Source organism: Rousettus aegyptiacus, unplaced genomic scaffold (assembly GCF_014176215.1).
Source record: "Rousettus aegyptiacus isolate mRouAeg1 unplaced genomic scaffold, mRouAeg1.p scaffold_m13_p_6, whole genome shotgun sequence".
NCBI lineage: Eukaryota > Metazoa > Chordata > Mammalia > Chiroptera > Pteropodidae > Rousettus > Rousettus aegyptiacus.
The window spans coordinates 14,278,175-14,301,696 of NW_023416309.1; the positions used below are offsets into that span (position 1 = coordinate 14,278,175).

The 23,522-nt window shown below is 36.5% G+C and overlaps 1 protein-coding gene and 1 pseudogene across 2 annotated transcripts in view; one reads left to right on the top strand and one right to left on the bottom strand.

The window, feature by feature from the left end:
• The window catches only part of MCU (mitochondrial calcium uniporter), a 149,851-nt gene extending 126,564 nt beyond the window's left edge, over positions 1–23,287 (bottom strand). Inside the window, exons 1-3 of one of the 2 annotated variants that reach the window (XR_004951637.1) lie at positions 23,118–23,273; positions 9,574–9,689; positions 8,879–8,927 (exon numbers count right to left, since the gene is read on the bottom strand). Coding sequence is in view for 1 of the 2 variants with exons in the window: in XM_036223772.1 (XP_036079665.1) it covers positions 23,118–23,264 (147 nt within the window). In the remaining variant the exon portion in view is untranslated. Of the gene's footprint in view, positions 1–8,878; positions 8,928–9,573; positions 9,690–23,117 lie in introns of both variants that reach the window. The other variant, XM_036223772.1, reaches the window with a different exon arrangement.
• Positions 7,614–7,732, top strand: LOC118604854 (annotated as a pseudogene).
• Positions 23,288–23,522: the final 235 nt, after the last annotated feature.

The following is a 23,522-nucleotide window of genomic DNA, read 5'->3' on the forward strand; positions in this document are numbered from 1 at the left end:
TGCTTCTTCATAAGAAGAAGGAATGAATCTAACCTCTATCCACATTATTATCTTTGGATATTTTCAGAAGTAGTATTTTATTCACTTAGCAACATTTACAGGTAGCTCCCTACTTTCGTACATAACACAGCCCCTAAAATGTGCCTAAGAGTTGAATGCGTAGATTCAGACATAAAGAATTTAAATGTTAAAAACTAACAAAATGAAAAAAAAATACAACTCATATCACAAAGTGTTAGTTTCCCTGGTATACAAAGAGCCCCTACAAATCACAAAGAAAAAGGCCAACAACACTATAAGAGTTAAAGAATAGAAGCTTTAGTGCATAGCAAAAGGATATACAGTTCTTTAAAAAGATATTCATCTTCTTATCAACTCATTCAATGCAAATTAAATCTAAATTGAGATACCACTTTTTTCATCAATTAGACATAGATCCAAAAGTCTGATAACATATTGTGTTGGTAAAGATGTAAACACAATAATTCTTTTACCTTCTGATTTTAGGAACACATGCTATAAACTCATACAGGAGCAAAGATGAATGCACAAGGTTATTCATTGTAGCAATGCAAATAAATAATAGCAAAAGACTGGAAACAAATGTGTAACAGAGAAATTTGTGTTTTTTTAAAGTATAGTACATGTACACACCTTTATGAAAGAATGATAAGCTACAAAACACCACAGCAATTCTAAAAGAAGAGTTTATAAGATGATTATTCCTTAATATTCTTGGTTCCCGAATCTATAGATGAAAGGACAGGCTTTCTGAAAGCCTAAGAAGAATCTGACAGTTTTCATATACTGGCAAAAGGTTTCTTGAAGACAGCATCTTGAACAGATGGACTTTTAAAGATCCTTTAAATAACTTTACTGTAACTTATGGCTGTTACTTGTGACTGTATAAGACCATGGTCAGTAACCAATTCTGCTCATACAGGAGCACTACAGAAGGGAAATGAGGTGAATATTGATGTGTTCTTTTTTCTTTTTCAATTTTCTTCTAACTAGTTTCAAGGAGAAAGATGGTTTATTCTTTAAAACTCTTGAATGTGCAACCAAAGGTCTTTTTTGAAAATTGTATTATAAACACAAACAATGATACGGCCAGTTTTTAGAGTATTATGCTGTCATTAAATGTTCATGACAAGTTAGTTAAATATTTGGTATAATGCTAAGCAAAGGAAGCAAAATATATAGTTATGTCATATATAAAAATGAACAATTCTTTTATGAAAAGACGAACTCCACAAAAAATGTCTGGAAGGAAACACATAAAAATGTTAACAATGGTTGTCTCTAAATAGCATTTTCTTCTTCCGCCCATTTCTCTATATCTTAATTTTTCTATAATAAAGATTTAGTACATAGATAATTATATGTAGGTCAGAGCTTTTTAAATGGATAATTCTGAATGTTAGAAAAAAATAAGAATCATAGCATCATACATATAAACAAAACACTAAGTTTATCTTTGTTCTGACAAATTTAAAATGTAGTTGCATAAAAAATCTGAATTTCTATATCTTTCCCTTAATTTTGCTGTGAATCTTCAACTACTCTTAAAAAAATAATAAAATCTTTTTTAAAAACTCTAGAAGATAAACATTTTCTAAAGAAAAAAGTCAGAACAAAGGAAATTAAGCTTTCGTAGGACAAAGGGAATTTTTCTCCAATGTCCAAAAGTCTTGAGGAAAGAAATATTGCAAATTTTAGTTAAAATGTCAATCACGAAAGTAACACACACTCTCATAAAAGAAAAAGATCTTTTTCTCCATTTCTTAATTGGCTGCCAGGAAGAAGTGACAACTTTCAGTTCAAGTGACCGTCTTCTCTGACCTCTGTGATTCAAACCCCCAAACAAATGTGTTATTACGGTTACCCCAAAAAGGTTAATATAGAACAAGTAACTCTGGCTATCATGTTTTCAACTCTAATTACACTGAAATTTTACTTGTAAAAATACTTAAATTTTAAAAAAAGAAAGCTGGCAGAAACTACAACTCAATCTTGCTACCTCATTGTAATGGTTGTCTATGCCTAGACTAAGTCAAGTGAAGGGTTGAAGTCCACTTCAAGAAAGAAAAAGGAAGCAACTGAGATCACAAGGAAAAGACAGTATCTAGTTCAAGTGAAGTCATAAACCTTTTTAATTATAATAAACTAGTATGCCAAACTGCTCTATAAATTTTCATATTTATAGAGAAAAGTGTATTCATAAACCCTTTTTAATCTTCAAATATAATGTAGACTCCATTTTCACGTTACTTACCACAGATCTTAAAACTCACAATGACATCATTGTGAGAATAACATATTACCACACATACATTTAACCATAAATATTGTTGAGTTCTTCATAAGGAGCTTAAGTGAACAGTTATTTCAAGTTGCAATAACAATGACAGGCCCAAACTGATAAGTTTATATATGCTGCATATATTTTCATTTGAACCAAAATGAAATGCTTTTTAGTAATAATAGCAAATATAACCAACAGAAAACACTGCCTAAAAAAAAGCAGTAATGCATCACTATAGCCAGGCATCAAATCAGACAGGTAAGAAAATACTGTAGCATATATTAGAAATCATCTCAGGACAATCAATGAAATAAAAATTAAAAATTCTTTCCAAACAAAAGATGTTCCCAGATGGGGAAATACACTCACTCAAATGTGCATCTTTAAAAGAGGTACACATTAATCCATTCGACAACTACTTGAATGCCTGTGTGTTAGGCATTCTTTTAGGTGCTAACAATTCTGTAGTGAAAAAAATGTTCCAGTGCCAATGGAGAGGACAGGAAGGGAGAGCAAGTAATATGTAAACACACAATATGCCAAGAAATGCCAAGAAAAAATAAAGTAGAGTATATAATGGAGAAAGGACGTGTTTAGTAGATGGGGAAGACTGCATTTTTATACCGGCAGATCATAGAATGTATTTGAGCAGACAAGAGAGATAAGATATAAGCAAACCTGCATGTATTCAGGAGAAGAGCATTCTAACTATAGAAAAATGCAAATGCAAAGACTCTGTGAGGTAGGTACATGTCTGGCATGTTTTAGGAACAGCAAAGAGGTATCATAATAATGGAGGGGCAAGGGGAAAAGTGGCAGCAGTTGGGGGTCAGATGAGGAGCCAAATTTTCAGCAACAGTGAGTTGGCTGGCACCAGAGGAAGAGCAGATTGTTATACATTCTTTGAATCCCATAATGGGAGTAATTATACCACAGAAATAGGCAAACACCACAAATCAGAGGCTTTTCTCCCTCTGGAGAACTGGTTTATCAGTATATTGTAGCCTGTAGGCCACTTTGAGTACAGGCATGTGCCACATATCAACATTTTGTTCAACGATGGATCACAAAAATGATGTTGGCCCCATAAAATTATAATGAACCCAAAAAATCCCTATCACCTAATGATGTCATAGCCATGGTAATATAGCACAACACATTACTCATGTGTTTATGGTAATCCTGATGTAAACAAATTACTGCGCTGTAATAAAAGTATAGCACATAAAATTATGTACAGTACATACTACTTGATGATAATAATAAATATCTCTTACTGGTTTATGTACTATACTTTTTAATTGTGATTTCAGAGTACACTCAATTTATAAAAAATTTTTTGCTGCAAAGCAGCATGCCATTTTACATTGGCAGCAGCCTCATACTGCTCATGTTTACCACGTCTCTTGATTGCATCGTTTTCTCTCATGCTTAATCTCATGTTGTTTTGTGTGGTAACATGTTGTACAGGTTTGTAGCCTAGGAGCAATAGGTTATTCCTATAATAGGAATAGTAGGCTATTCCATCTAGGTTTGTTTAAACATAGTCTATGATGCTTACACAATGAAATCGCCTAATGACGTATTTCTCCTAATACATTTCCATTGTTAAGCAATACATGACTGTACTTTGACTTTTACTCTTGAGTGAGATCAGAAGCTGATGGAAAGGTAGTCTTCTGCCTGTTATCATCACTCCCACTACTCAAGTTCTGACCATAGAGAATGAAGGACAAAAACAGGGAGACTAATTTTGAGGCTATCAGCATAACCCAAGTGAGATATGTTGGTGGCCTAAACTCAAGTACCAGTAGTAAGACAGTGAGGAAGACTCCAATTCTGGATATGAAGTGCTGTTCTGATCTTAATCAGTGGCAATAGTAAATAAGCTTCCTGCCTACAATTCAAAGATATCTACCTCCAATCTAAACATGTCATTCCTGGTTCTGAATTAAGACTGCTAGTTGGATTTATAAAGAGCTTCAAGAAACAAAGAATCAAGAAAGAGTCTTAGATGTACATTATAGAGCTCAGCTATTAATGGTTCCATTAGCATTTGAAATGATAAACATATACATTTATTAAGCACCTGTTATATATAAGGCACTGCAGGAGATACAAAAAAAATCTATAAACTAAACTCTCAACCTCAAGGAGATTACAATCTAAAATCTAAAGCAAATCATTCATATACAAAAAATCATTCATATACATATTCAAGGCAATGACAGCACAAGGTGTATGGTAAGGCTAATTCTATAAATTGGAGGGAGGGAGAGAGGGAAAAAAAATCACTGAATAGATGGGACTTGAGCTTGGCCCTGAAGGATGTACAGTATAAGATTTTGAGAGAGGGAAAAAAAGAACAAGTAAGGTCCTTGCAGGGGGTGGATCTGCAAACTAAAAGAGCTAGGATAAAGGTAGGAATGCACTTCATAGTCGGGGACTGGACTACTCAAGGTATTCAGGAGCACTAGGAGATGGAGGTTACAACTCCCAATTCCATCACTTATAGCTTAGGCATGTTATGTAGAACCCTCCAGCCTCTATTTCCTCAGCAGTGGCAATTATAGGACTTCATAAGACTAAACTATATAAAATCATGTATGTATGAGTGCTTCACATAACCTAGAAGTTAGTAAGCAAGTCATTGGTTATCAAAAACATTATCGTTAAAGATAGAAAGATAGATTGGAACTCAATTGTAGAAGGCCTTGAATATCGGACTAAGGAATTTGTATTCAATCCTATAGGTAGTGGCAAGCAAAAGTTTTGCATGAAAAATGATTTGATTTCATAAGTGAAATTTTAGAAAAATAAATCTAGCAGGAATATATAGAATGGATTGACTGCAGAGGAAACACTGAAAGAGAGTCGCTATTTAAACAAAAGTCCAGGCACATCATAAGAGTTTAAACGAGGGTAAAGGTGATGATAATGGAAACAAAGTGAAACATAAGTGAGGTGAGAAAGGTAGGTTCCAACTAGGAGTTAGTAACTAAAAGGATGGGATATTGAACTGTACTCTTAAGAAATGCTTAAGATGGTTAATTTTCTGTTATGTGTATTTGACCACATTTTTTTAAAAAAATGAATAGGAAAATATTACAAAGAAAAAGAGCCAAAAATTAATTTTTAGTCAAGTAACAGAAAGAACCAAAGGTACCAATAAGAAAAAAAAAACAGTAAAGTCACAAAAAGGAGCTCTACTTGGGGAAAGGACTGTACATTCTTGTTAGGTTTGAAGTGATGCCTTGACAATCGAAAGAACATGTAGAATATCAGAAGGGCAAGACTGAAGCTCAATCGCTGATCTAACAAAGACAATCAGTGAGAAGGAGAAATTCTAGCATGTGAAAATACAATAATATATCCAAGGTATAACTTGGCTTAGCAGTCTTTACTAAAATTAAAAATAAAAATAAAAATAAAAATAAATGGATGGGCACCGTGACTTGGTGACTCTACTTAACGCAAACTGAAAAGGAAAAATATCTTTTCTGAGGCATCCCCAAAACCTGATTACAGAAAAAGCAGCCATTAACGCCACCTACTTTATTCATCTTATAATACAAATAGGACTGTAACAGCTCCAGCAACACAATGGCAATTTGATAATCCTAAATTTGGATGACAAATATTCTTCTGATATAAGGTTAAGATGTTCAGTTTGCTCTCCAAAATTCTTTACATGTTAGCAGTGAATCTTATGTACTTTTTCCATAATTATTAATACTTTTTATATACTCTTTCCTTTGAAGTATAACATGAATATAGAAAAGCATATAAGTTCAGTAAATTTTCACATGCATGAAACCAGTACCCAAAACAAGAAACAGAAAGCACGTAACTAGCACCCCAGAAGGCTGCTTCAGACCTCATTCCAAACACTTTCCTCAACCCCCAACAAAGATAACTAATCTCCTGACTTTTGACACCACAGATTAGTTTTACCTGTTTCTGAAATGTATGTAAAAGAATTACAGAGTATGTATTCTTTAGCATTTGGCTTCTATTGCTCAGCAACGTATTTGTGAGATTCACACATTATTACATGTAGTTGTAGTTTGTTCATTCTGATCACTATTTAATCTTCATTATGTCATTGTACCAGAAATTTATTTACCCATTCTACTGTTGATAGGCATTTGGAAAATTCCAATTTAGATGATTATAATTAGTCTTGCCATAAACATTTTTGTCCATATCTTCTGGTGAATATAAGCACAAAATTCTGTGTTGTGCTTATCTAGGAGTGGAACTGCTGAGTCATAGAGTATGCATGTGTTCAACTTTAGTAAATAAAGAACTTTTAAGAAAGAAATATTTTAAGGTCTTTATAAAAATATTTATAAGTTCTTTAATATTTTAATGATTTTTCAGAAAGTGCTCACTTCAAAAACTACTTTCACGAAGGTAAACATTCAAGTAGGATAGTTGATCCACATTGCTTCCAAAGAAGGCAATTTACTTTAGAATATTTTCACCAGTAATGTAGTCTATGACAATAACAGAAGTAACCAAGTTTGTGTTGCCATTTCTGAAACTGAAGATGCTGAAAATTTAGAAACAAACAATTAAAGAGCCATTACTGTCAATAAAGTAACCACTTTCTTGACTTGTTACAGAATACAAATGTTAGAAGTCAGAACTGGGCAACCATTAAACTTGTACTCATTTAATCATATTCCTAGAAATTAAAAGGGACTTCAGAACTAGTTTAACCTTCAGGTAGATGCCTTCTATATCAGTGAGCATGCTAATAAACCTTTATTTAATCCTGGAACACAAAACAAACATTAGGCAAAAACTAAGGGAATCTGGATAAAGTACAGACTTCAGTTAATAATAGTGTGTCAATATTGGTTCATTAATTGTAACAAAAGCACCATATAATGTGAAACATTACTAACGGGGGAATGAGGTGGGTGTAAATGTGTGTGCTATCCTCACCATTTTCCTGGAACTCTAAAACTTTTTAAATAACATTTATTCTTAAAAATCCATTTAAAACACTGCAACATAATCTGCAGATTCAAATATACCTGCTAAACTTTTCTCAGAATGCAATCCAGATGCACTTTAAGAGCTAACAGACATCTACATACGCATATACATATACACACTTTCCGTCTATGGACTTAGACACATAGACATATGGGGGAAGCATTCTATCTATTCTGATTTTGGTTTTGCTCATAGGTATAAAATTATGAACAAGGTTCAAATTTTCTTTTTTATTCCAATTAATATAAACTTTTTGAGTATACACTACAAGTACTTAATGAATCATTAAGAAACAATCCCCATCTACAGCCATGTCACCTTGAACAATCCCAGTCCCATCTGATCTTGGAAGCTAAGCAGAATCAGGCCTGGTTAGTACTTGGATGGGAGATCACCTAGGAAGACCAGGTGCTGTAGGCATAAAAAATAAAAAAATAAGGGATTGTAAGCTGACAAGGTCCTTGCAACCTGTGAGGTCAATCGAGGGTTGCCAAGCCTAAAAAAAAAATAATAAAAGAAAGGAAACAATCCTCCAGTTATCTTTAAACAATAAAATAAAGGCATCCAAACTCCAAGTAAGGTCAATTCTCCAATAAATCATATTGTTGTGGTTTAAATCACTGAGTCTTTCCTTTCACTCAGGGAGGGATAAAGGAAAAGAAAAAGACTGCCCTACGGCTAGAAAGGAAAACAAGTAGCCCTAATACGGTATGAGACCGAGAGGGAAGACCTCTGGGCAAGGAGCAGGAGATCTAGCCTCTAGTTTCAGTTCTGACACTAATCTTTGTGATCTTTAAACATTTTCCTGAACATCTCTTTTCCTCAATTTCCATGTTCTCAAGTCCATTCTAATTATATTTGTTGCACGAATCAAGAGGTCCTTCCATTATCACTTCTTGGTTATGGCATATGTCCTAATAAAATCTTTTACCCTTATCTGTTTTATAGGCCCTTTATAGTACCTAAAAAGAAAAATAATGTCCTGCCACTGAATGGATGTTTACATCTACTGAGGGATGGGGGTGAAGTGGGAGAGAATATAATAGAAGGCAGACTGACATTATACATAGCTTTCCATTTCATTAACCTGTATTAGTAATCTCACCACTATATATATATTGCAAATATTTGCTTGCTAATCAGCATTATGAAACAGGTCATGGCTTTCTCTTTAGAAGAATATTTGACTTCAACTGTGGTTCCAGGAAGTTTATATCTAAATGCAACTTAAAGTTTGATTCTTCTATAGCAGGAGCTGGCAAATTTTTTTCTTAAAGAAAGCCAGATACTTTAGGCTTTGTGGGCCATATGGTCTCTGTCACAACTCGACTCTGTTGTAATAGTGCAAAAGTAGCCACAAACAATATGTGAATGGATCTGTGTTCCAATAAAACTTTATTTACAAAAACACACAGTGGTCTTGGTGATAATTTGCCAATCCCTGTTCTATAGTATCAGGGGAAGGAAAATCAACTGGCAAAATTGATTTTGTTAAACCTCATCACACTGAAATAAACTGTTTTGTTTGCAGGGATAAAATGCTTATGAATCATGATCTTCACATACCTGAGAATGTTCAAGTTTCCCCTGCGTGAACAGGTCACATCACCAATACCTAAGACAGAGCAGGAAAACACTCTCCCTTACATGGTTGTAATGACATAACAGGGGATGTGTTAATTTATATAGGCAAAATTTACAAGGTGACCTGCAAAAGTAAAATACCAAGTTTTAGCAACTTTAGCAATAAATACAGAAATCCACACACCTCATTAATGCTAAGTATCACTTCTTCAATAAATTAAGGTAAATTAACTCAGATAAACATCAATGTTATTGGCTTTCCTGGGAGAGCTGTTCTTTTTTCCATGCAATCCAGTTGGTTTAGAACAGCAGACCTCTGGTCATCCATAACCTGTTAAATTTCCAGGCCAGAGTAACTAACTGTTTGAGCTAAAACAGAAATTCTGATTCTTTCTAGGATGAAATGGGGGTTGCTCACCTACGCATGGTCTAATCAGGCCAAAATCAGATCTATCAGTCCTTAAGGTCTACCCTAGTAAAAATGTTCCATTCTGCAATAGTCACCTCGCTAAACTCAGCACCATGTTAGCTACCAGGTGTTCAGTAGCAGGCTGGAGCAAAGAGCCGGCCCATAGGGATCAAGCAAGTGCCTTTTTAAAAACTAATCTTAAGAAGTTCCTCTCCATGGCTTTGCAAAGTAAGCAAAAACCATGCCAAATAGTAAAAAAGGCACTTACTTGACTCCCACAGGCCAGCTCCACACTCTAGCAGCTAAGATGTCATTGGCATGGTACATGGAGAGTGAGGTGGAAACGATATCTTGCCAGCCACTGTAGGAAAAGTAGTGAAAGACCTAAAAGAATAGAAAAAAGTAAGGTCAATGTCAAAGGTAAAGGCCCTCCTGAGCCTACTAACATGGGAACCACAGCATATAATGCCAAAAAAGAAAAGAAAATCTGAAAAGATCTTGTTTAGGTCAATCTTAGCTGCCAGTTAGTTATGACAGTGACCCTTAGGACAAGAGGGCACTTTCAAAAGAATGAGTTATAATCAGATTGGTTATAAGAACCTCTGAAATATACTTTTTCTCAAGGAAAAAAAGTATCGAATCTTTAATAACCACATAACAAGCTTATTCAGATGTAAAATAGAGATGCCAAAGCAACAACTCATAAATCAATACTTTAAAAATAGTTTTAAAGAAGGAAAATTTTTTTCACCCCATCCCTATGCTTCCAGCATTTAAAAAACAGAACTATAATAAACAATGAAGAAATAAGAAATGTTTTTAAAAACTTAAGGGGATGCTGACAATAGAAGACTCAGGCTATTCAGGTTCATTAAAGAACTTCCATCAGTTTCTGAAACAAGTTTACAAAACTAAGAAATTTTGGTGCACCAAAAAAAAAAAATTGATTCATTTGCCTAGTCACACAACTCTGGTTTAGAAGTTGTTTCAAAATACTTGACTCTTGGCAAACTGAATCAGAGATCATTCGAAAACACGAGCAATTTGTCAAAGCCTGTTCACACACCTCCTCTTCCCATACCAATTTCCCAACCCATACTCATCATGGGTAAAATAATTTGTGAATTTGCAAGAAAAACACTAATTTGTGTGATTTGCAAGAAAAACACTAATAGTGAATAACAAAAAAATCATTCTTAATTAGCAATATTATCACTCCTATCTAATCATACCTACCTCCCACCCCCAAAAAATCTCTTCTTTTACTTGCAGGTCTATTCAGCACCCTTAAGAACCACAATGGTAGAAACAGTGTATTTAATCATTCTTGAGGCACCAGAATCCATCCAATAAGAAAAAGCAAAATAATCTAACTTTTCATTCTAAATAAGTTTTAGCCTAAAGACTATTATTGTATTATCCCATAATTCTAATATGCTTAAAGTTGAGTCACATTTTTAAGGTAGTCTGGTGATTCAAGTTGCACGGGTCTCAATTAATTTAATTAGAATGAGATATTCACTGTTAATAGCATATCTGGCTAGACTACATCTTGGGTGCCTAAATAACATTTTCTTCTCAATTTTGGCTGTGTTTGCCTTGCCTTAGCAACAGTCCCTGGAAAGCATCCCGTTTATTAGTGTTTCCCTTGCTGCATCAGCATCTCTGGTTAATGCACTATAGCAAATCATCTGGAGAGACATCCTGAATGAAGCTCTGTACTGTGTATTTTGCAAAATTTTTCAAACCACTATTAAAGATGTTACAAATAAAACTGCATGAAATTGGGGGGAAAATATTTATTGGAGATTGCCTTTTACAACAATGACTACAAGGTAAATATACACTGACAATTACATATATGAGATTCATTATTATTTCATACCACTATCTGCCTCAAAAAAACTCCCTATTCCTAGGCCTTGTTTTCCTTTGCTCCACAAAACCATGACACAATTCGAGAATAGTCTTTTTACCATTTAAGACATATATTCTTTTACAAAATAAAGAAGATAGTCCCCAATTGCAAATTATTCCAAACACACAGAAAAGAAACAATAAATAAATACCAACATAGTTCCATCAAAAAACTTGTCTGCACTTGAAAAATCTGAGAATTTTAATGCAGTAAACCAAATTTTTGCTGCAGCAGCTCAGTCCCTCGTGAGCTCACTGTAATACAGCAGATGCTGTTCTGCATTTTGCACAAGACATGTTCATCTGTCTAATGAAACATTACTCTTCTCTGTCTTCTCTTGGGAAGTACAAAGGGTTTTCCCAAGAATATGATAAATGAGGACATTCCACACCAAAAAAGGAAACTGGCTATTTTGAAAGTCAAAACAACATTCCTAGTCTAACTTTAAAAATGACATAATATATTCCTCTTTCCTTTCTCCCCCCAAAATATTCAGTTAAGATTTTCAATCAAGAAAAGAATGGTTAAATATGTGAACTAGAGAATGAAACACCACAGAAAAGTAAAAACTGAATTATGAATGACGTTTAAATATTTTTTAAAAGTACTAAGCAAAAAGAACAAATTACATAAGGAAACATACAGGGTAATTATCTTCTTAAAGTTTAAAACATGCTTACAATACTATACAAGGCATATGTATATAAACATACATAGTATAAACGCATGGGAGTGGCAAACACCAATTTGGAGAGGATGTTACTTTTGAGAGACAAGACAGAAATAGGAAAGCTTCTTGGGGCAGCAATCACAGTTATAGTTTTAATTTCTTAAGCTAAAAGAAATACATTATTCTACTTGTTTTTATAGACGCACTTTATAATTTTTTAAAACAGACTTTCCCCTTGTAGGTTTGCCTGAACACAATGTAATTTCCTTATGAAGGACCCCCCCCCAAAAAAAAAAAAAATACTCTGGTGATGTGATGGAAGGGCCTTTTCAAGTGAGATTCTTTGAGAGCCTCCCCATCAGTAGTTATCTTCTGTCTTTTCTTCCACTAGTGCTGCTACTTTCTGATATTGGCTGTGATGTGACCTTCAGAGCCATAACTCAGGGCCCCAGCATGTCTCTACTTTCAATCTTACCAAGAATATTCGTTTTAGGCAAAAAATCTATTACAGTTCCCTTTCATTTTCCCCCTTTACTGCTAAAAGCTCTAGCAGTCATTAAAAAGAAAGCCATTATATATTTAAAGCTCACCCAACTTTGTGACACTTGGCCAAGCTAATAACTTGATTTCATTCTGACTCAAATGCCAATGCAGAAAGAGATATTAAAATTAGAGAAAGTACTGACTAGAGTTCAATTCTCCACCTGATAAGTGAATATTCCAAAATTCTGCAATGTTATACTATAATTCTATTTTGTCATCTCAGTTTCGCTTAGACAACATTTTGTTTTGAAGATAAAGTCAGAGGTAGAAGTGAAAAAAAAGATTTCATTTTTGGGAGGGTTAAAACAAGAACAAAATAAAGAAATAAAACCCAACTATTAGCATGCATATGTGCAATGAGACATTCACACAGAGGGTACCCTTGGAATCCCGTCAAAGGTAAAAACAAAAAAATCATGACCACCTCTTCCTGATCAGAAAAGTCATTTATCCTGTCTATTCAGCGCTTCTAGCACCAGGAGGCAAAGATCAGGGAAAGAGGGGCAAAAAAAGAAAGTGACAGACATTAGCTGATATTCTTGTTTACAAAGGAAATGCAATTTCATCAAAAGCAAATCAGAAACTTTCTATCTTCACATTAGGTTCTTACTACTCCTTCCACTCCAATCAATCTCTCTTTAAATACTTCTTTAAAGTATTATGACATCTATACTCTGTTTTAAAATGAAAAATAGGTTTTTATCACACTTGGCCACTTGCCACAGCCCTGCTTCACAGCAGCTAGTAGAATTCTGGCAGTGCAAGACACAGGATACGGTGGGAGCAGAATGGAAATACAGAAGATTAGATCCAAAATAAACACCTCCAAAAATCTGTCATCTTTAGAAATATATATATGTAGCAAATCTGGAATTGGCAGCACCTCCTTCAAATAGTTCCTTTCTCTCTTCTGTAGTGCCCAGCCCTTCACCTTTCCCTCTTCTCCCCTACTCACTCCAAATACTCAACAGGTAGATGTATTATGTCAATTTCTTAAATTTCTTATACATAATAGCACTACAGTCTTTTTCATTACCATTTTAACTTAGCATTTTATATAGGCTTGCTTGTTTCAGCACAATCTGTAAACTCTTTTAAGATATGAAGAAGGAATGTAATTCCTTCATATTTCTATGATTCCCAACACCATAGTGCCTAGGCACAAAGGACAAGATGGTCTACGGCTGCATTATCCACAGGATTGAGGATTTAGACAATGGTTTCTAGGATCTTTTAACTCACTAACTCATTTATCCAAACCTGACTGAATGTCTATGTTCTTGACACTGTATTAGGCTCAATTTACGGAGTTTGGGAAAATAGACTACTATGGGCAACTAATCATTTACTAAGGTTTTCACACTCTAGATTCCTCTAGTGTAATTACAAAAGAAAACAGAAACATTTTGTTTCAGGCTGGAAGGCCACTACTCAGAATTAACAGATTATTGGAACAGTCCCATCTTACTTCAACACTCCAACATTAACTGTTTTTTTCCTTCTCCCTTCTCTCCAACTCTGTGGAGTCCCCACCATATCCTCACTTTTTCACCCACTCCCTCAGTAGTTTGGATTGGAGAAAGAAGACAAAAGAGAAAGATGAGACTAAAAGACATAAGAATCTTTTTAAGGGGAATGTAGGGTAAACTGTTCATCAAGATGTGAGAAGTAATTATACAAACTGTCCTGAAAAGGAACTAAAAGGCTATTCTTCTTCACTTCGAGCCCTTGACCCTTGTGACAATAAGCAAAGATGTTACACTTGAGTTTATGATTTTTATACAAGCTGCCCAATGAAATAACACAAAAATTACTTATAATGTGTTATATAAAAATGATATCCATCTTAGGATTAAAGAAGGCCTTTAAGCTCACCTAATCAAGCATCCTTATTAAGAGCAAAGAGGTTAAGTCACTTGCCCAAGGTCAAATAGCAAGTTAATGGAATAGAAAAGAAAAGAACCTTAAGTCTAACTCTATTATACCACATGGTAACTAATCTTCTTCGATTACTTTATTTTGGTAACTGGGAGAGAAACACACACACACACTTTACCACTTCTATCACTTCATTTATTTAACTACCTCACAAACTAATAAAAAATTCTGGGATGGTACAGCAATCCTTTGCTCCCGTAAGATTTCAAAAGGCTCACCAACTACATTGCAAATACAATCTCCTCTGGTAAAGCAGATATTGAAATATCTCTAAAAAAAAAAGTCATAGTTATTAAACGAATACTTACTTTTGTATTACAATACCTAGAATACTGAAGAATATGTATTTTCTAAATAAAGTAACTAGTCAATTAAAATGCTAGAGGGTAACTCCAAAGAACTTGTTCTCAATTATGTATTTTTATTTTTATACCTCTCCTGAGAAACTGGGGTGACAGAAGCAGTATGAATCTCACATCTACATTTCTAATGTGGAAAGAAAGGTTGCTAAAATTTTACTAAGAAAAAGTTTTGTGCTTAGAAATGACTAGTTTTTTTGTTGTTTTTTTGAGATAAGACCATCATAAATACAATGCTCAATAGTCCTTAAAAGGAATCAAATATTACAAAAATGGAAAATTAAAAGAAAAAATGTCAAAGAAAATGACTCAAAATCTTCCTCTAATTAATGAACATAATGTTATGAGTATCTGCTTTGGAAGGGTATAACATAGAACATAATCTTTCAACAAAGATTTGCTGAGTGCTCATCATGCTATGTGAACTTTTTCATACTGCTGTGCAAATCCTTCCAGATTCTCATTATATGGCATTTGGCAAAGGAGGCAGGAATATGGATAGGTGGGCATCTGATTTAATATATAAATTTAAAAATCATTTTAAAATAATTAAACCAGGTCAGTACATTTTTATATACACAAGTAGAGTCAAAGAAAAGACAACAAAGCAGCATTTTTAACATGTGTAAAAAGAAACACACACAAAGTTGCAGTGTCTCAGCAGAGAGTCAGATAGGCCTTGAATTGAATTGCCTTTCTACCTGGTACTAACTGATAGCCCCCATATAATCACCAAGTTCTATCAATTCTACTTCCTAAATTTCCCTTCTCTCTATTTTCTTTTTTCTATCTGTAGTGCTGTCCTTGTTCAGGCAGCTCTTGCTTGGTCCATTAAGATGTTCCTTACTGGTCTCTCTGTCTTTCTGGTCCCATTTTCTCCAATCCTGCCTTTAACTGCTGCCAGAGTGACCTACCTAAAAGCACAAACCTTATCATTTAATTCCCCTACTTGAAATTCTTCAGATGCTCACCTATTGAATAGTAGAATTTTTCCAAACTGTGGCTTAAATTACAGAATCAATTTAAATGAGTCCCAACTAGTATTCTTTAACAAAACAGAACAAAAATTATGTATGTCTCATACATAATAAAAATATTGCTTCATAAAACAGTTTTATGCACACATACATATCATACATATGCTAAGTCATAATATAAGATGTATTTCTATTATGGGTTGAGTTTTAAAAAAACCACTGACCTACATAATAAAATTTCAACTCCTTCACAAGTCCCTTCACAGCCTGATTTTCTCACAGTGGTGAAGGGATAGGCTCTGGAGCCAGACTGTTTGGCATTACATATAAGGTATGCCACTCGCTGTGTGATCCTGGGCAAGTCATTTACCAGCTATGATCCTGGGTAAATCACTTAACGAGTCTGATGTAACTCAGTTACACTATCTGTAAAATGAAAATAATAAAAGTACCTACACATAGGATGGCACAAGAATTAAGTGAAATTATTTATGAAAAGTACTTGGCACATGGTGCACCTAATAACTATTAATTACTACTGGTATCATTACTACTGTCCAACCTAATCTCTGGCTATTCTTTCCCATAGTCCAGTTCTAACAAACAAATGGCTGTTTCTCAAAAATGTCTTACTTCCTCATACTGTCATGTCTGATCTTGGTACTGCCTGGAATGTGGACCAGATCTTTCCAATCCCCCACACATTATATTCCCACATATTTCAGCATAAGCAAGCAATCCCACCCCCACCCCATGAAACCTCCCCACTCTCTCAGGTAGGTTTAAGTGCTCCCACTGAACCATAGTAAGGAAGAAAATAAAAGGCACAGTTACAGTCTTGTTTGTCCACGTCTGCTAGCCAGATGACCAACTCGTAGGCATCTCTTTCCCAGCACAGCATCTCACAAAGAGTAAGAGTCTGACAGATATTTTCTGAATGACTCCAGGTTACTTAACTTTTCTAGGGCTTGGTTTTTTCACTTGTGCAATGGAAGTAGTATTTTGCCTGAGGATTGTTGTATAGTGCACTGTACAATGACAAAGAAGCAATGCTTAATAATTATCAGGTCTACTGAGTGGGAACTCTTATAATCCTAAACTAAATAACAAAGATCAAAGAAGCATACCTTAGACCAAACTAACACCTAGAGGGAAAGGTGGAGAAATAGATTTCTGAAAAGTAGTCAGGGGGGAAGGATGGTGACACTTCTTGAGAAAAAAAAAACATGGCTGAAGGAGCAAATGAAAAGGAAGGAGGACCCACACAAACACCTAGCATGGTACACCTTTAATTCTAGCCAGATCAAGGCTTATATCCCAGCTCCAAAACATCTGTCTTGTCCACCTTTGCATCCCTAGCATTTAAGAAGTGAGCCTATCTCATTCTTAATTTCCTTATCTATAAAACTAGGATAATAATACCTCTCATAGGATTATGGTGAAAATTAAACGAGGTAACACATGCCCTCAGACCTTACATGCTTTCTTCTGTATCTACTCAGTCTATACAGGTCAGGTAGTTCAAGCTAACCTACATGCTTTCCTGTTATTTGACAAATTGTCAGTCACATTAATTTTCTCTAAACTAAAGTTTAAAGCAGACATTAATACTCTTAAACATCATGTAATCCAACTTACTACAGATAAATAAGAAGTCCAAAAGAGAACTATCTTAGAAGGCAAAAAAAAGTAGTTTAAAGGATCATGTAACCTATAAGCAGTGCAGTTTTAAGACTGTATATTTAAGACTGACCTCTGGATGGCCTCATACCCCTAAATGGGGTCCTCAACAAGTTTCTGGTGACTATTAAAACTGCTCCCCAAGCAACAAAGGGGACAATAGTAAGAAAAAAATATGTAAAAACTGACAACTTCAGTAACACAGCATAAAAGATAAACAGCCCATTCTTTTGGATTAATAAATACGACGAAAGCCCTTAAAGAACTTTGGGAAAGGTTCTTATTTAAAAAAAAAAAAAAAAAAAGCCAAAATTCAATGTTATATTATCCAATTATTCCAGGACAGCTTTAGAAAAAGTTCAGTTTTAGCATGCCATTAGACCCAGTTAGTGATGTAATTAACCAAGTTACACTTTTAGCAATAGAAATGATTCAAGCCTATATACAATATATGGGTCAATAACTCACTAAACTTATTAAAATTACTTTGCTTAGAGTGAACTTTAATTTTTACACAGGCTATCTCACTGCAAGAATTTAACAAAGTGCAGTGAAATAAATAAATGGATTATTTATTGTACTCAATTTGCAGAGGACAGGTTTTTAACAGGTGTCATCAAGCCCTATCTAAATCAAGGAGTAATTATTCAAGACTGAGTTTGAGTTTAGGTTTGAGTTGAAAGAATTTGACCCCAATTCTCTTTTTTAAAAAAATCAGTCTCAGCTTAATCATTTTAAAAATGTAACACAGAATTGTGTGATTTTGTAAAACAAAAAAAGAACTGAATGGAAAAACCAGCAGACGTGTGAGACATTTTCAGCTCCATAGTAACTTGCTAGGCTGCTAAGGAAAAAGCCATTTTACCACTCTTGCACTCTTGCTTCCTAAACCAAAGATCTTTCTGAGCTCTAAATATTAGGATTCTTTTAAATACATATAATCCATTGTAACATCTTAGTTTTCCTAAAAATGTTATTCCAGTAATTCTAATATATCCGTGAGCCATGGTAAAATATTAATCAATAAAAGAATGTAGGATTCCCAAATATTGAGCGGCAATCTCAAGATCTTCAAAATCTTGCCCTTAATCACAGAAAAACAGTAATTTTAAAGAAAACCGACAGGGGCACAAAACTAGAATATAAAATGAAATAAATCAACATGTCAGCAGTTACTCAGATAATGTGCTGGTATTGAAGAAGACCATGATCACTCCTTGATTTCAATTTCACACATGAGGCAGCCCAAAACCAAAAATAATTCACATCCATTTTTGATGTTGCACTGTCTATTCAGATTTCCTCTTGGAGTAGAGTTCCATAAAGCATATAGAGCCCTTTGAGACTTAGAAAAGTTCAAATAATCAAAATTTGTTGAATAAATCCAGACTTACTCATTCAAATATTTTGTGGAGTTCAAAATAAGCAAGATTTTGAGACAAATAAAATGATGTTTGCTTCTTTAAAAACAAATCTGCTCTAAACATATTTATACAGAAATGTCGAACTATTAATATTATAGTACAGGGGTCCCCAACCCCTGGGCCAGTACCAGTTCATGGCCTGTTAGGAACCAGGCAGCACACCAGGTGATTGGCAGGCGAGCCAGTGAAGCTTCTGTATTTGCAGCCGCTCCCCAGAGGTATCATCACTGCCTCAGCTCCACCTCAGATCATCACACACTAGATTCTCATAGGCGCACCAGTCCCTGGTGCCAAAAAGGTTGGGGACCACCATTATAGGAAACTAAAACAACAACAAATCTAGAATCTGATTCAAACATATATTTCTAATAACTTGGGTATTTATCATACTTTTGCTGGCTTTGGACAGAAAGCTAGTACCACTATAGACCCAATGCAATGGTTTGTCTCTACCATAAACTCCCTCCATCATAAAGAAGCATAATACACAACCAAAGACAAAACTGGCAATACCAAACTTAAAGCAATTACCCAAGTGTTGCTACCTAAGCAACAGGCTATTAAACAAGTCAAACCAAGAGAGGGGAATTGGGTGCCTTTTCATTGGTGAGTGGACAAAAGGGTATATATTCAATTAATGACTGACTCAGTGTCACCTATACCTAGCACTGTGCTGGAGTTGATGAGAGACAGAAAGGTAACAAGATATACAATCTTTGCCTCATCTTTTCAGTAAGATAAGTTACCATACATGAAACATTTAGAGAACAAGACAAGTCAGTGTCAATCTGTTAACTGAAAATAATAAATTCTATCAATTCTGAGAGAACGAAATAGAATAGAAAGGAATTAAGAACCAGGAACCACACCAATTAAGATTCAGAATAAGACTTCTCCTTGAATCCACCTCCATTTAAAAAGCTTTAATTCCAGGTGTCATTAACCACAAATGTAACCTAAGTCACTTCCCTCACTTCCAATTAGATCAGTTTCCTCATCTGCAAAGTGAGGATGAGATTCAAAGAGGAGTTGTAGGTCACAGTCTCTAATCTGAAATGTACCTCAGAGGTTAGAGGAATGATTAAGATTGAAATTCAGCTACAAGTACTGCATAAACATTTAGTATGGACATATGGGACACTGCCTTGTAGAGTAATTGTGCTAAGGATGAATCAGGCCCAGTAAGATTGGGCCAGACCATGAGGAACCGATTAAAGAATTATGACTTGCCTCTGTGTCAGGCAATGTAAACCCTGTTAAAACTTTCGGGTTAAACTGAAATATCTTTGCTAAAGAACTACGATGTGTAAAGTTGAAAGGGACAACCACAAACTATAACAGTACAATGACAGACTTAAGAAAACTTGACATTCAGTAATTCAGCATAGCTGTTGACCAGCTAGAAAATGCCAACAATCAGGCTGTCATAATCTGTCTGATTTAGCAAAAGAATTACACAATTTGATTTAGCAAAAGAATTTCATGGTTGACAATGAAAGGCAGTTCCCTCCTTAAAGAATCATCCTTGAAAATAGCAGCCGCCTTCACCAGCCACACAGAAAGACATATAATAAACATTTTATATCAGTCTTAGTTACAGTCACAAGTTGGGGAGCAATAACAGGTTCTTCACAAAGGAAAGGAAAAATTCCAGTAGATGGTGCTAAAAATATTAAGCCCCTGCACCTTTACTATTTATTCAACTGAATAATGTTTTAATGGGAGGGGCTATGTTTTATTAACTTCACAACCACATTTACCCATTTGCTGAACTGTATTGCCTTGGACTCATTCTTTACACAGAACAGATGAATTTCAAAACACATGCCATTCAAGCAAAAAGTTAACCAGTACTGTAATTGGTAATGCCCCTGGCTCTAATTTACCATACCTACTACAGCAGAACAAAAGTGGCACAAGCTGGACTTGTGATCTAGTTCAATGCAGAGTGCCATCTGCTGCACATACACAGGATGTCTCCTATGCATGATGTCTCTCATGGACCTTTATAAGGGCAAGTTGTTTGTTCCCATATTTGCCTAACGCTTGTGTCTTAAAACAATATCTTCTACAGAATAATTATCATTCATGAGGTCTTGAAATAACAATACTTTCCTAAGAAACAGTAGTTAGTTTATGAAGGAGGAGAGATGCAAAGGAGCAACCGCACTTTATAATCAGAACACAAAAGGGGGTTAAAATATCTGGAATGCATTGGAGTCCTAAACTCCATATTAGATGTATAATCCTGATCAAGTCTCTCCCATTCTAGGCCTCAATTTCAGGCACAAAACGTCAAGAGTTAAACAAATCTCTAAGAGTTCCCTCCCAAATTGAGTCTTGTGAGGAAACAGTAACAGATGGAGACAGGTGTATACATGATGGCTTCAGAACAATCGCCAAAAAAGAAAGAGAAACCTTTTTACATATTTTAAATAATCGGGTACAACTTTTTTTCAAAATCCTACAACTCTAAGTCCACTTACAAGTCACCATTCCCATTACACTTCTGCCCTTCAGAAGTAACACTGTACATTAATAGTGCTTTCAGTTACAAATTCAGAGCATCACTTTTACACACCCGGGAATAGCACAGAAGAATATTTTCATGAAGTTACCCACATAAGGAAGAAACAGCCTGACAGATTCACATAGTGGAAAATATACACAGCACTAATTTTAAAATGCTAAATGAATACCACACCCAAATAGTTTTGAAAACAAATTGTGCAAAGTCAGAAGATGAATTATCGAAATAGAGAGATAAAACAACTTGTGAAGCCTTTAAGTTGTTTGAGAAAGAGGGAGGGGAATACAATGATTTTGGGGTGGGCTTATGCTTTTAAGAGAACAAAACACATAACTGGAGGCTATGAAACATGCAAATCTAAACCGAACTGTGGAAAAGCTCGGCTCTTACCCAAAAGCTTCAGCAAAGCAGTATGTCAGTATGCCAAATATGAAGTATGCCAAATTTTCTCACAAGAATAGGATATAGTCCATACCTAGGGCTAATAATGACAATACCATCTTGCACTGAGTGCAATAATTCTTTCCATAGTTCTTTCAGACACTTAATTTTTTGCTTTCATGGGGTCTTTGGGGGTATCCTCTTTGAAAACCTCCAGTTCAGCTTCCTCTCAAGAGCTATGTAATCGGAACAGTACAGGTGTATGTATTTGTGGAGGGCCTGAGGAACTACTTTCTTCTATCAGGCTGTCGGCAGTAATGCTCTCATTACCACACTATACAACTTAGCCCTAGGAAATAAAATCTACACTCTCTCTGAGTTGGCCAGAGACCAACATATATGGGTCTAGAAGTCCAAAGGAAGAATAGGACCTGCCGACTTGTTTGGTCAAGAACTTCATGGCAAGTTGACCTCTTGCAACTGAAAAAAAAAAAAAATCAATCTCTCTCACACACACACATCCCCAGTCTGTTCAAATAGAAACTCCAGTTCATTGTCAGCCAATGAAATAAAGCAAGAGCTGGTTAAGACAACTACCAAATCCCTGCCTCCGAACAACTTGTCATATTCTCTTACCCTCTGCCTGCTGCCCACCCCTTCCTTCTTCAGGCACGCGTGAACAAGCTTATGAACCAGCCCCCCAAAAGGACCACCGAGGACCTTTAAGGACCGGAGGGGATGGAACTCGCCTCCTGAAGCAATGCAGTATCCATCCATGGGAGCTGTTCCCCATGTCCACACAAGCAGGAAGTCACAGAGGGGGATAAAGTTTGATTTTCCTTCTTGCCCATTCCCAAATGGCCGAGCGAGGACAAGAGAGCGACCCCGCTAGGGTCCTGGGTTGCTCTCCGGGGACAGTTCCCAGAAGCATGGCACTGCCACTCTCCTGACACATACACAAGGCAGCCGCGGCAACTCAGGACACCCAAACCCGCCCAGAAGAAGAGGTAAAGGGGACAAGTTGCACGGGGCTCAGTTTGGGAGCTAAGGGGCAGAGCTGTTAAGAAGGAGGGAGGGACCGAGATCGGGGGCGGGTCAGTAAGAGGTTCAAGTCCCGTGCCTTCCCCGCCCTGGTGTCCCCGGTCCTGCGGGAACATCCCGCTGTCGCCCCTCCTCCTCTTCCTCCTCCTCTCGGCTTCCTCCGCTCTCCCTCCCTTCTTGGTCGCCGCCGCAGGCGCCTGAAGGGCACGGCGGCTCCTCGGTGCCCGGCAACCTCGGGAGCGGCCGCGAGTTGAGGTAACTCGCCCGCTGCCCCGGCGGCCTGCCTGCCAGAGGCTCCCACACGCCAGCGCCGCCCCGCCCTCCCCGGAGCCGCCGGGCGCGCTCACTCACCGTCCGGTGGTGCTGCTGCTGCCGGTGGCGGCTGACGCCCAGCCCTGGGAAGCAGCCGGCAGTCAGCGCTCCGCATCCGCCGGCGCCCCCGCCGCCGCCCCGGGAGGAAAGGAGCAGCAGGAGCGATCTACCTGCGGCGGCCGCCATCTCTCAACTGGAAACGGCGCCGACCCAGGCAGCGCAGCGGACGGCCGGGGCGGAGCTAAGACCCGCCACTCACCGGCGCCAAGCCAACTGCAGCCCTTGACTGAATTGGTGAGGCGGGGCTTCCTGCAAGGTCCAATCCACAGGCGGGAGAACCACACTTGAGACTGCCTGTCACTTCCAGAGTTATCTATTGTGGGACATAGTCAATTACGGGCAAATTCTAGAGAGCTGGTAATTGGCACCCGAACCCCTCAGAAT